At 37.9% G+C, this 13,606-nt stretch overlaps 1 protein-coding gene and 1 non-coding gene across 5 annotated transcripts in view; both read right to left on the bottom strand.

The window, feature by feature from the left end:
• Ankhd1 (ankyrin repeat and KH domain containing 1) overlaps window positions 1–12,978 on the bottom strand; it is a 127,715-nt gene extending 114,737 nt beyond the window's left edge. For all 4 annotated transcript variants that reach the window (XM_077800818.1, XM_077800823.1, XM_077800820.1 and 1 more), the window contains exon 1: window positions 12,562–12,978. In XM_077800818.1, coding sequence (XP_077656944.1) covers window positions 12,562–12,852 — 291 coding nt within the window. In that variant the 5' untranslated portion in view covers window positions 12,853–12,978. The remainder of the gene's footprint in view (window positions 1–12,561) is intronic.
• Window positions 9,140–9,243, bottom strand: LOC113179792 (U6 spliceosomal RNA). Its single transcript, XR_003300383.1, has one exon. It is a non-coding gene; the product is annotated as a U6 spliceosomal RNA (small nuclear RNA).
• Window positions 12,979–13,606: the final 628 nt, after the last annotated feature.

Genomic DNA, 13,606 nt, shown 5'->3' with positions numbered 1-13,606 from the left:
TTGAAGGTTCATAACATTAATTATAACAGCCAAGCATGGAATTAACCCAAATATCATCAACTGATGAAAACAATATGGTATATCCACAAAATGAATAATTATTCCAATTTAGTACTGATATAAGTACAAACATTACGCTAAGTGAAAGAAAAGAGACACAAAATTATACTATTATACTATTCTGTTATTTTATTTTTTATATTTATTTATTTATTTTTTTGGTACCAAGTATGGAACTCAGGAGCACTTAACTACTGAGCCACATCCCCAGCTCTTTTTTATATCTTTCTTAGTTGTTGATAGACCTTTATTTATTTATATGTGGTTCTGAGAATCAAACCCAGTGCCTCACACATACCAAGCAAGTGCACTACTGCTGAGCCACAACCCCAGCCCATTCTTTTTTATATCTTATTTTGAGACTGTCTCACTGAGTTCCTTAGGGACTCACTAAATTGCTGAAGATGGCTTTGATCCTGCTCCTCAGCCACTAGGATTACACCTGGCAACTGTTTTTATATAAGATTAGGCAAATCCATAAAGACAGAAAGACTGCATATTATATTATTCTGTTTATTTGCCCAGACTAGGCAACTCCATAGAGTAGTTAATGATTACCAGGGGCTAAAGAAAGAGGAGAATGAGAAATGTCTACTAATTTTGGAGTGATAAAAATATTTTAAGTAGATAGTGACGATGGCCACAAAACTTTATGAATATATTTAAAACCAATGCATTGCACACTACAGAATAAATTCTATGATATGTAAGACATTTCAATTTTTAAAACTGAGAAGTTGAAAACTATTTCAGACATTTGTTGTTGCACATTTTGATAAATGCACTGTGGTTATTGAAAGAACATCTTTGATCTTAGGGGTATACACTGAATTATTTAGGGGTATAGAGGCGTAGTATCTGCAACCTTCTTTCAAACAGTTTAGAAAATAATTTACGAAAAGACAATAAGGCAAAATGAACACAACTGATGAATCTTGGTAAAGGATATATGACAAAAGTTCCTTACACTATTCTTGCAACTTTCCAGTAAGTCTGAAAATATATCAAAATATAAACAGAGAAAATATGAATGTATCCAATATAATTTGGGCGACTGTCCCTCTTCATGTTTGTTCTTTGATAAAGAAAGTGTGTTTCACATTACTAAATTTAACAACTGTGCAATTTTTAAAAGAAGAAAAAGGTAGAGATGTAGCAGAAGAAAACATTTAAAGAAAAAACACAATTAAAGGCTAATAAGAGCTGAAAAGTATAACACTTGTGGCTTAGGAAGCTGAGGCTAGAGGTTTTTAATTCAAAGCCAGCCTCAGCAACTGGACAAGGTGCTAAGTTACTAGCGAGCCTGCTCTAAATAAAACATAAAAAAGGGATAGAGATGTGGCTCAATGGTTAAGCACCCTGGGTTCAATCCCTGGTACCAAAAAAAAAAAAAAAAAAAAAAGTATAAAACTCTGTATAATCAACTAACATGGGATTTTGTAAAATGCCAAAACCTTCTCAATCTACATCATTAAAGAAAACACTACATATTTATGTAGGTTTAATGTCATATTAGAATAGTTTTTCTAAAAGTAAAACATTTTTAATTATATAGGATTAAAAAATATTCTTTCTAGCATTTAATCAATATATGAAATATCCTGATCAACCACAAATTAGTCAATATAAGGAGAAAACATGAAAAATAAAGGATCATAACTCCAAAGTAATCATCGCATGTTATTTGGGTTCAATATCTACAGGGAGAACATCAATAGAGCTCCGACTGTGTTTCTGTTATAAATGCTTTTTAATCCTTGTCAAGCTAAAGCCATTTGATTTGTTAATATCAATTGTGATGAAACACAGAAGATGTGTATTAAAAAATGTTCTCCTTGGGCTAGGGATGTGGCTCAAGAGGTAGCACGCTTGCCTAGCATACGTTTGGCCCAGGTTCGATCCTCAGCACCACACACAAACAAAGATGTTGTGTCCGCCTAAAACCAAAAAATAAATATTAAAAAAAAAAATCTCTCTCTCTCAGATCTCCCTCTCTCTCTTTAAAAAAAAAAAATGTTCTCCTTTAAATTGATCTATGCAATACTTATTAAGTGCCAATGGCATTTTTTTTCAAAAGTAGAAAGAACCATCATAAAATTCATATGGAATTTAAGAGACCCTGAATAGCCAAAACAATCTTGAAAAAGAACAAGTTGAAGAACACTTCCTGGTTTCAAATTTTATTATAAAACTAAAGTAACCAAAAAATAGTGTGGTATCAGTTTAAAGACTAATATGCAGACCAATGGAATAGATCAGAGAGCCCAAAAATAAACCCTCCTATATATGGTCAACTGATTTACTAGAAATTAAATCCAGAGTGCTCTATCGCTGAGCTGCACCACCAGCTCCCTCCCCTTTTTTTGAGACAGGGTCCCGTTAAGTTGTCCAGGCTGTCCTCACACTGGCCATCTTCTTGTCTCAGCCTCCAAAGTAGTCGGGATTACAGGCATATGCCTTCACATCCAGCTTTAGTTAACTGATTTTTTAAAAAACTGCCACTACCATTTGTCTTCAACAAATGGCATTTGAAAAATTGGATATATACACACACAAAAGCATGAAATTGGATCCCTAACTTATACATATAAAAAAATTAACTCAAAAGAATCAAAGGTATACATTTAAGAGCTAGAATTATAAAACTCTTAGAAGAAAACATCAGAGAAGATCTTCATAATGGATTTGGCAATGACTTCCTTGATGTGATACCAAAAACACAGATATCGATAACAAAAAATAGACAAATTAGACTTCACTAAAATTAAAACTTTTGTTCATAAAAGGGTACATCCTCAGAGTAAAAAGACAACCCATAGAATGAGAGCAAATATTTGCAAATCATGTATGTAGCAAGAAGTTAATATGCAGGATATAGTTAAGATGCAGAATACTAGGGCTGGGGTTGTGGCTCAGTAGTAGAGCGCTCGCCTAGCATGCACGAGGCACTGGATTCAATCCTCAGCATCACATAAATGTAAAATAAGGATATTGTGTCCACCTAAAACTAAAAATATATATATATTTTTTAAAAAGATGCAGAATATTTAAGGAATTCCTACAACTAAACAATGAAACAACCCGTTTTAAAAATGTGCAAAGGCGGGGCAGGAAAGAATAGAATTTCATTGAATTAGACAAAGGGGAATGAAGGGAAGGGATAGAAGACAGGGACAGACAAGACAGTAGAATGAAATGGAAATAACTTTCCTATGTTCACATATGAATACACGACCAGTGTAACTCCACATCATGTACAACCACAAGAATGGGAAGTTATACTCCATGTATATATGTTAAAATACACTTCTGGTTATATACTAAAAAGAATGAAATGCAAAATCCCCCCAAAAATATTTATAGACCTATTCATAGCAGTATTATTTACAATAGCCAAAAGGTAGAAGCCATCCAAGTATTCATCAACAAATAAAATATTTATACACACACAACAGAATATTATTTTTTTATTTAGCTTAAAAATGGAATAAAATTCTGATACATGCTACTTCTGGATGAACTTTGAAGATATTATGCTAAGTCAATAAAGCCAGTCACAGGATAAATACTGCATGATTCCAATCATATGAGGTAAATAAGATAGTCAAAGAGTCAAATCCAGCAAGACAAAAATGATGATTGCCAGGAGCTGGCAGGTGGGGAAAATGGGAGATTATTGTTTAATGGGTATTGAATCTAAGTTTGGGAAGTTGAATAAGTTCTGGAGTTGTTGGCTGCTGGTGATATCACACAATGTCATCGTATTTAATGCCAATGAACTATAATGAACTATACTCTTAAAAGTGGTTAAAATGATGTGTATGTTCATATATGGTATACATATATACTATATATATATGGTATACATATACACTATATATGTATAGATACATACATACACCATTATATATGTATATGTACAAATATATACACACCATAGATATATATCTAAATATAGATACATATATATATATATGTATATGTATTTTTTAAGCACAATTTAAAAACAAAAAGATAAAACGGTAAAAGCGGGGGTTGTAGCTCAGTATTAGAGTGCTTGCCTCACCCATGGGAGTTACTGGGTCCAATCAGCACAACATAAAAATAAAGGTATTGTGTCCATCTATAACTAAACACATTTTTTTAAGATAAAATGGTAAATTTTTATATTATGGTTATTTTATCATAATTTAAAAATACAAACTTTATTCTCAACTGTTCTCATTACAAACTATTAAACACATCAAATGCACCTTGGCAACTTCATAAACTACTCTATTGTTCAAATCTTTGGTCCTAAGGGATCATCAATTGTGTACTAATGAAAGTGAATCACATCATTAGAATATAGTGGGATGTCTACATTTTAAAAAGCACCCTTTCTACTATTGAAAACAGCATCTATTCAGTAAGGGGGTAACTGTGAGCACAGACCATGTGCATAGCAGGGACAAGAGCAAAATGTACTCTTTGACAAACAGTTGCCAAATTCAGTTCAGCAAATAAAAAGAAATTTATATACAATGTTTCAATTCTTTCTGGTTTAGGTAAACTTGGCAGTGATAAAATCCAGTCAATCAGTTGCCTTAAGGCAATGGATCTTCATTTATAGGAACCAAGAGCTGTTGTTAATTAGTAACAGAATAGCACACATATTTTAATTTTTACAAAATAATTAAAATATAACAATATTGTAAAGCCAATGTTTCTAAGATGCAAAGCTGGGCATGTCTTTATATTATCAATGGTTTTAATTATTTCTTAATCCTTTTAAAATTAATAATGAAAGCCGCACTTTTCAAGTAATTTCATTCCAAAATTACTTCCTTCTAATACTCAATGGTACTCAAAGGCACACCTCCCTAATAAACTGATCTATGTAAAACTTTTCAAACTTGACGTGGAGGCACACACCTGTAATCCCAGCTGCACCGAAGGCTGAGGCAGGAGGATTGCAAGTTTGAGGACAGCCTTAACAACTTAGCAAGACCCTGTCTCAAAATAAAAAAACAAAATAAAAAGATCTGTAGCATAGTGTCAGAGTGACCCTGGGTTCAAACCCCAGTATCACCAAAAAACAAAACTAAAAAACTTTTCCAACAAAGCCAACTATGGATTATAATGCTAGTTTAAGATAGCCATTGCTTGAGCAATTAAATTCATTGGTACAATGCATCAGAAGAAATGGCAAGACAATCTAGCAGATAAGATAAATAGAATGGGAATCAGATTACCTCTCTTTTCTAGTCCTGCTACACCTTAAGCTGTGTAATGATCCTAGACAAATCAATCAGCCCAATGATTGCTGTTCACTGAGCCACAACCCAGCCCCCAATACTTTGTTAATTTTTGATTCATTATTTCATTTCTCTGAGCCTACCTTTATTCATCTATGTAGATGATACCTCAAAGGAGTGTTAAAACAAGCAAAAATGGGCTGGGGTTGTGGCTCAGTGGTAGAGTGCTCACCTAGCATGTGTAAGGCCCTGGGTTCAATCCTCAGCACCACAAATAAATAAATAAAATAAAGGTATTGTGTCCACCTACAACTAAGATATATAATTAGAAAAAAAAAGCAAAATAACAAAGTATCTAGTACAAAACTATTAATAATAAGCACTCAATAAATTCTAGCAGTTACCTAAAATGAGATGAGAAGATTATCACCAAGATTCCATGACTCTACAGATAAGCAAAAGGAGAGGGAAATATGATCAACAAGATCCAAAAAGAAAGACATACTAAATCAGTTCAATTATATTTCTTACAACTCTGGTTCTAAGAGAAGGTAAATAGCTAGGCATGGTGGCACACACCTGTAATCCCAGCAGTTTGTCAGCTGAGGCAGAAGAATTGGGAGTTCAAAGCCAGCCTCAGCAACTTAGTGAGGTTGTAAGCAACTTGGCAAGACCCTGTCTCAAAACAAAACATAAAAGAACTGGGGATGTGGCTCAGTGGTTAAGCGCCCCTTGTTTCAATCCATGGTTAAAAAAAAAAAGGTAGGCGGGGCATTTATTTTCTCTTCATTTGCCAACTCCAGGTCAACACTTCAATACTTTTAAAAATTGCCTTTTCTTTAAAGAAATATTATCTTATCTATCAATGAATCAGAAATACCAGATTGATTTGCAGAGGTCATCTAGTCCATCATCACTCTACTACCACTACTACCAGACAGGCTCAAAAGAGAATATGCTCGAGCTGGGATATAGTTCATTTGGTAAAATGCTTGCCTTACATGTATAAGGTCCTGGGTTCAATCCCCAGCACGACAAAAAAAAAGAGAGAGAAAATGTGCTTAGGGTTGGGGTTGCTCAGTGGTAGGGCACTTACCTAGCATGTGTGAAGCACTGGGTTCTGATTCTCAGCACAACATAAGTAAAGATCCATTGACAACTAAAAAATATATATTTTAAAAGGAATTGCTTAAACTCATCTCTGTGCTGGATGTGTAATATGATTTATCTCGTAAAAACTTTTTTTCTTTTTTGAAGTGAGTGTTAGGGATAGAATCTAGGGCTCTCACACCCCCAACCTTTTTTTTTAGTTTAAATCGCTCTCAAATTTGTCATTTAAAAAAAAAATCTCACATGGGGGCTGAAGCTGCAGCTCAGTGGCAGAGGACTTGCCTATCACATATGAGGCACTGGGTTTGATACTTAGCACAATATAAAAATGAAACAAAAGCATGCTGTCCATCTACAAATATAATTTTTTTAAAATCTCACATGAATAATGTGTTACCTTTTATGTGACAACAGGAAAAATAAAAATATATACTTGTGGGGCTGGGAGTGTAGCACAGCAGTGGATACCTTCCTTGCCTAGCACATCTGAGGACTTGGGCTCAGTCCCCAGAATCACAAAATAAAACTGTATTTTCATTAAAAAATTCTAAAAGAATATATGACTGGAGTATAAAGTGCAGGATAGGTGGGAGTAGGGGTGGAACCAAAACTTCACTTATCTGCCCTTATATTACTTTTGTTTATGAGCTGTATGACTGTAACCACCTATTCAAAATGTACTCAATAAAAATAAAACAAAAAACCTGACACTCCAAATTTCACACTAAGGTTTTCCTCCACCCATACTACTCAACTCCGCATTGACCCATTATTCCTAATTCATATAACCGGAATCATCAACTCATCAGTTTATACTAAAGCCTTAAGGCTTTACAGAATGAAGCTTGTGCAAAGCTGATATTCTTGCATTATATAACAAATTGTTACAGTAACAACATGTAATTTTTTATTCAGTAAGTATTTTCAATGTCTTCAAAATTTGCCTACTAAAATTTCAAAATTCTATTTCCTGATAATGTATTTCTAGTGATGATACTTTGTGGAATAAACCCTTTCCACTTTAACAAACTTAAAATCTTCATAAAAGTTTTTTTTAAGTTCATTTTCATGGAAAATAACTGAACTTGAAAATAATATATCTTAAGTCATAATTACCCAAAATGGTAATTTAAAAAAAATTTTTTTAGTTATAGATGGACACAATGTTTTTATTTTATTTATTTATTTTTATATGGTACTGAGGATTGAGCCCAGTGCTTCACACATGCTAGGAAAGCGCTCCACCATTGAGCTACAACCCCAGCCCCCAAAATGATAAATTTGCCATAGAAGATTTACAGCAGTACATGCTAATTTCACTGGAAACTTTTCAGTAGCTTCTTTCTATTTCTCCCTTGTTCAGATTATAAGCTCTGAGATGCTATTAAAAACAGTGACTCATCTTGTTTACCTAAAGTTTGAATATAGAATATACAGGACAAAATTGCCATCCCTGCCAAAGATGGCCTCTAAACTAATGGTTCTCAACAAGGGTGATTTTGCTCTCAGGAGACATGGCAATGTTTAAAGAATTTTGGGCTATCACAATTAGGTGGATTTTACTGGCATCTAGTGGATAGAGGCCAGAAATGGTACAAAAGCATAGGAAACCCCCTCAAAACAAAGAATTATCTGGCCCAAAATGTCAATATGTTGCTGTTGAGAAATTCTGCTCTACATTATAGATTTTAAGTAACTCTAAAGGAAATGACCCAGATGACTTACTACTGGGAAAAATCAGGATGGGATTTCTATGCTGGCCTGTGGTGTTTTGTTGTTATTGTTGTTGTTTGTGGTGCTAGGGATTGAACTCAGGGCCTGGTGGTAAATTGTCAGAGAAAAATAAAAATCTCTATAAGGTTTGTCCTATAATTTTAGAGATGTATTCAATTTCTGGTACATGCCTCAAGAAAAAAAAAAAGTTCCTCTGCCACACCCTTCCACCATGGTGCTCTGCCTCGTCTTGGGCCCAGAGCTACAGAGCTGGCCATCTATGGATTGAGACTGCTGAAACCTTGAGTGTCAGCTTAACTTTTCCTCTTCAAAAAAAAAAAAAAAAGAAAGAAAGAAAAGAAAAGAGGAAATTTCAATGAAGTATACAGCTATCTTTTCTAATTTATGTTTAAAGTGAAGGTAGAAACTGGAAGCAGTGGCACATGTCTGTAATCCTAGAGATTCAGGAGGCTAAAGCAGATAAACTGCAAGTTTAAAGCCAGTCTCAGCAACTTCACAAGATCCTGCCTCAAAACTGAAAAAAATTAAAAGGGCTGGGGATGTAGCTTAATGGTAAAATGCCATTAGGCATACACCCAGTACTCCCCCAAAAGTGAATGTATATACACACACACAGTCTCACACACAAATAGGCCTAGAAAATTTATTGAAGGAAAAATTTTAATATTAGTTGTCTTAATGAGAGAGTTAAAGAGTTGATGGGGAGGGGAGGCAAGGACTTTTACTTTCCATGTTATATCTACTATATATACACTGAACTTTTCACCAGACTGTATTAATTTTATAATAATTTTAAAAGGAGATTTCATATTATATATATAAGTATGAAAGCATATGCATACATTCTTATGACAGAAAAACAAAAATTTTAAACCTCACCAAGTTTGTTCTTTAGGAACTTTCTATTTTTCTTTCAACTTGCTTAAAAAATATAAAGATTATGATTCTGAAAGTAACAGAAACTGTTTTTTTTTATTTTTATTATTTTTTAGTGCCAGAAAAATATGGAACACTTCCCAAATTTGTGTGTCATCCTTGCACAGGGCCAATACTCATATCTTCTCTGTACCATTCCAAATAAAAGCTGGTTTTTTAAAAAAAATTTAACCCAACATCTACTATTAATCACTGGTATATTTCAATAAGACTCTTCTATTCAAGGCTTTAGCTAAAGAATACACTCAATATAGGGCCTGGGGTTGTGGCTCAGTGGTAGAGCACGTGTGAGGCACTGGATTCAATTTTCAGCACCACATAAAAATAAACGAAGGTATTGTGCCAATCTACAACTAAAAAAATTTAAAAAAAAAAAACATTCAATATGCCTAAAGAAATATAAAAGAGATATTTACCCCAGTGTTTAAAAAAAAATAAGGCTAGTCAGGCATGGTGTCATACACCTCTACTCTCAGCAGCTTGGGAGGCTGAGACAGGAAAATCACAAATTCAAAGCCAGCTTCAGCTACTTAGTGAAGCCCTAAGCAAGCCATGGTGACTCTATCACTAAATAAAATATAAAAATGGGCTGGGGATGTGGTTCAGGGGTTAAGCACGTCTGAGTTCAATTCCCAGTACCAATAAGGGGAGGGTGGTTACAAATAATGGCACTCCCTAAAATAGCACAAATCTAATATTTATTAAAAGAAATTACTAATAGACCTAAGTCCCTTTCTCAAACTAACTAAAAGGTCTTTTGACTTGCCCAATGAGGGAAAGCAGCTTGTTTGTTTGTTTCCAGCTCTTGGCTCAAATAATAGAGAAAAAGAGGTCCTTAGAATATCTAGGCCTCTGTACACAAAAGGTATAGTACTTCAACAAATTTTTATTCACTTCTCACCATGTCCTGCCCTATTAAACCACACACAATTCATTATCTTTTAGGAAGTCTAGGAGCATAGTTCTAAAATATTTAGAAAGATGAAAATGAGGATTTTAGTATTTTTCATCAAATGCCAGTTAGGGAGTATTTTTTTGAAGAACATTACTTATGATCTCTTCATACTGGAAATTCAAAAGCAATAATATGGAAGAAAACAGCTCATCTGGGGCTGGGGCTGGGGCTGGGGCTGGGGCTGGGGCTGGGGCTGGGGCTGGGGCTGGGGCTGGGGCTGGGGCCGTAGCTAGGTGGCAGAGCACTTGCCTAGCATGTGTGAGGCAATAGGTTCAATCCTTAGTACCACATAAAAATGAAACAAAGCATGCTGTCCATCTATAACTACAAAAATAATAATTTCACTCACAAAAGCATATACTAGGGCTGGGGATATGGCTCAAGTAGTAGCGCGCTCACCTGGCATGCATGAGGCACTGGGTTCGATCTTCAGCACCACATAAAAGTAAAATAAAGATATTGTGTCCACCTAAAGCTAAAAAATAAATATTAAAAAAAAAAAAGCATAGACTATACCCTACCACACTAAATAACAAAGACAAGGTAATTCCGGAATGTCTTCTCCAGATGACTTGAGGAAATATAGGGCACAGAAACAAAATATTTTTTCTTCACAGATTAAGAATCTACACATACACTGAACATCACCTTAGATCAGGCTAACTTCTATGGAGTATCCTAATGAGTTCCATATATACACTTACTACCTAAGTCCTTTTGTGGCACAGAAAATATAAATAAATAGGAGAATAAGTTTGTTCTTCTACTAATGGGTAGGAATCACAGACAGGTGACCTCTACAATAAACTTCAAAAAACACAAAAGGTGTGGATTGTGCTCACAGCTTTAACCACATGGTATGGTGACTCCATACGAAATTATATAGAGGTGGAAGAGAGAGAGATTTATGACTTTGGAGACTCACTAGCAGTCTACCTATGAAGAAATTTAAATACTACCTATATAAAAGCAAATGAGTGATCTTTCATCTTACCCATGACAATCATGTAAATATGGTCCAGAAAAAAATCAAGGAGATTCTCTTTTGATCATTTAGGTCAAAGTGAACCTTTCAGATTCTCCCTTATAAGTTTTAAAGAAAAATAAACTCCATAGAGCCCCCACCTCATTTGCCTAACTCTGGGTTCATCTCTCATCAAGTTTCACTAAAAGGATAAAAGCCTTCTACAAGCCCAAAAAACGGGTACTCCAGAGACTCTCCCCGCTAACTGCCTATTCAAATAAAATCCTTTTTCACCTTGCCTTATAAGTTATTCCTCTTATATTGGGATACAGACATTCTAGAGACTATTCCCTTTATAATCTGCATTTTTTTTTCCCAAAGCAAATGTTGGAGTCAGTTTATACTAAGATTTTTAATCTAAAGAAAGCCCTATTCAAATTTAGGATGATAAGACAGTGCACTAATTGTATTCTGCAACCCACAGTTTCTCCTTATTCCTCTCAAATGCAAGAGCAAGGATCATTAGTACACACAGGGAAATTCCTGTACTTTAACACCAAGACCAGAGGTTAAAATAATTGGTCACAAGGGATAAACCTACCTTAGAACAGAAATAGAAGAAACACTCTGAGCACTATAAACAATGGTCATCACAGGACAGTACTATATCAAGTCATTGTCAATAGAAAACTGTGTGTGTTTGTGTGTGCATGCGCGCCAGTGCGCTCAAGCACGCGCACACACGCGTGTGTTGTTTTCCCTGGAGTGTGTGGTATGTGTGTGTTGTTTTCCCTAGAGCCCACGAGATGATACCTACAATCCTAGATTGCTTAGACCTAAAAATACGTACACGGAAGAGTTAAAAGAAGTGAAAGAATTGATCACTTATTTCCCTTACTGCAAAAGAAAAGGTGTCCGTAAGGTGCCTCACCTTCTCCCAGCCTAAAAAATCTCAAGAGTTCAGCTATCCAGCTATTCCGAAGCTCAGAGATGCACTGGAACTTCCTTTTCCTGTCTAACTTCACAAAACGTCCCAGGAGCAAGAGTCACGTGATTTTTCGGGGTTAAAAGCTGAGAGTTACTTAATACCTGTCTCAAACTAGAAAAGAAAATAAGAGCTCCACTTAAAATACGCAGGCAAGGCATACGTAAGGTAGGAGGTAAATAAACGTACACCTCAACTTTGAGAGGCCAACAGCAGAAATGCTCTTTGGGCTAGTTAGCTGTATCCCTCAGTACCAAGGGCAGGGACTCCGGCAAGACCCCGCCCTCCCCCATCTCCAAAGCGGGGTGGGCGGGAGGTAGCCTGAGGAGTCCTTGTTCCCGCGCGAAGCTCAGAGACCAAAGGACTCCCTATTGTGGGTTTACGGACGCTGACGGGAACCCGTCCCGCTCCAGCCACGAGCTGAAGAGTAAGCCGAAAGCTCCCGAGGCCCGCATGGCTGCCACCGCCGCCAGGGAACCGACCGCTGTCAGAGAACGGCTGCACCCGGGAAACCGGAGGGTGGCCCCAAAAAGAATTCATGCCTCACGGTGTGTGGGAGGCGGGGGTCCTGGAGCCGTACCTCAGACACTTCGTCCTCATCGCTGCCAGAGGCACCACCTCCACCTCCGGTCCTCAGCACGGCAGCCGCCAACTTGAAATCCAGCGCCGCGTCCCCTCCGCCCGCAGCGCTGCCGCCGCCACCGACTCCCGGCGCGGGCCCGGCCTCCCCAAAGAGCCTCACGGTGCGGATCCCCAGTCCGACCCCTCCCGGCGGAGGCGGCTCCGAGGCCCCGGCTGGGGCGGATCGCGGAGCCACAGAGTCCAGGTCCTCCTCAAAGGAGGTGCCGCCGCCTCCGCCGTCGGTCAGCATGGTTCGCACGCGGAGCCGGAGACGCTGCCGAGTCACTCGCGGCCACCGCCGCCGCTGATCCCGGGAAGGAGAGGAGCAGCAGGAGGAAGAAGCGTCTCCTTCCCCCCGTCCCAGCAGCGCCACTAACTTCTCACTGCCTAACCTGCTGCCTCCCGCCCCCTCAACCCGCCACTGGCTGCAGCTCTCCGGCGGCTGCAGATCATTGGCCAAGGTGACCTGTCGCTCAGGCTCTCCGTCACGCGCTGCTCGCTGGCTCGCGGCCCTCAAGCTGCGTTGACCCGCGCAGGCCTAGGCGGTTGCGAACACCCGCCTCTCACTCCTCACGAGCCGACTTCCGGTCCTTTTCTGTGTCTATTGGCCAGCCTCTCTGACTGTAGCGTCACGACCTTAAAGTGGATTAGTTAGCCTTGTGGTCAGTCATAGTGACCCCTAACAATGGGAAACTCCATTGGCGCCATAAAGTGTCGGTCACTTTGTCACAGGACGTCGCGTGGTACAATTGGCCGGTGAGGGTACTATTCATCCCGCCTCCATCTGAGGTGACGGGAAAAGGCTGGGGAATTTCCACTTCTGATTAAAATGAGGGCTTGAAGTGACGACTCGCAAGAATTAATAAAATTTGGAGTAGACCTAACCCTGCGCTTGGTGAAGCTCGAATGCCAAGGATGCAAGAGGCGCAGAGGTAACGCAGCTTCCACCTGTCGCTCTCCGCCGGGTGCCGAGACTATGGCCGGAAAGTAGCTGCACCGGGATT

This window comes from Urocitellus parryii, chromosome 1, assembly GCF_045843805.1.
Source record: "Urocitellus parryii isolate mUroPar1 chromosome 1, mUroPar1.hap1, whole genome shotgun sequence".
NCBI lineage: Eukaryota > Metazoa > Chordata > Mammalia > Rodentia > Sciuridae > Urocitellus > Urocitellus parryii.
This window is presented reverse-complemented; position numbering and strand designations above follow the sequence as displayed.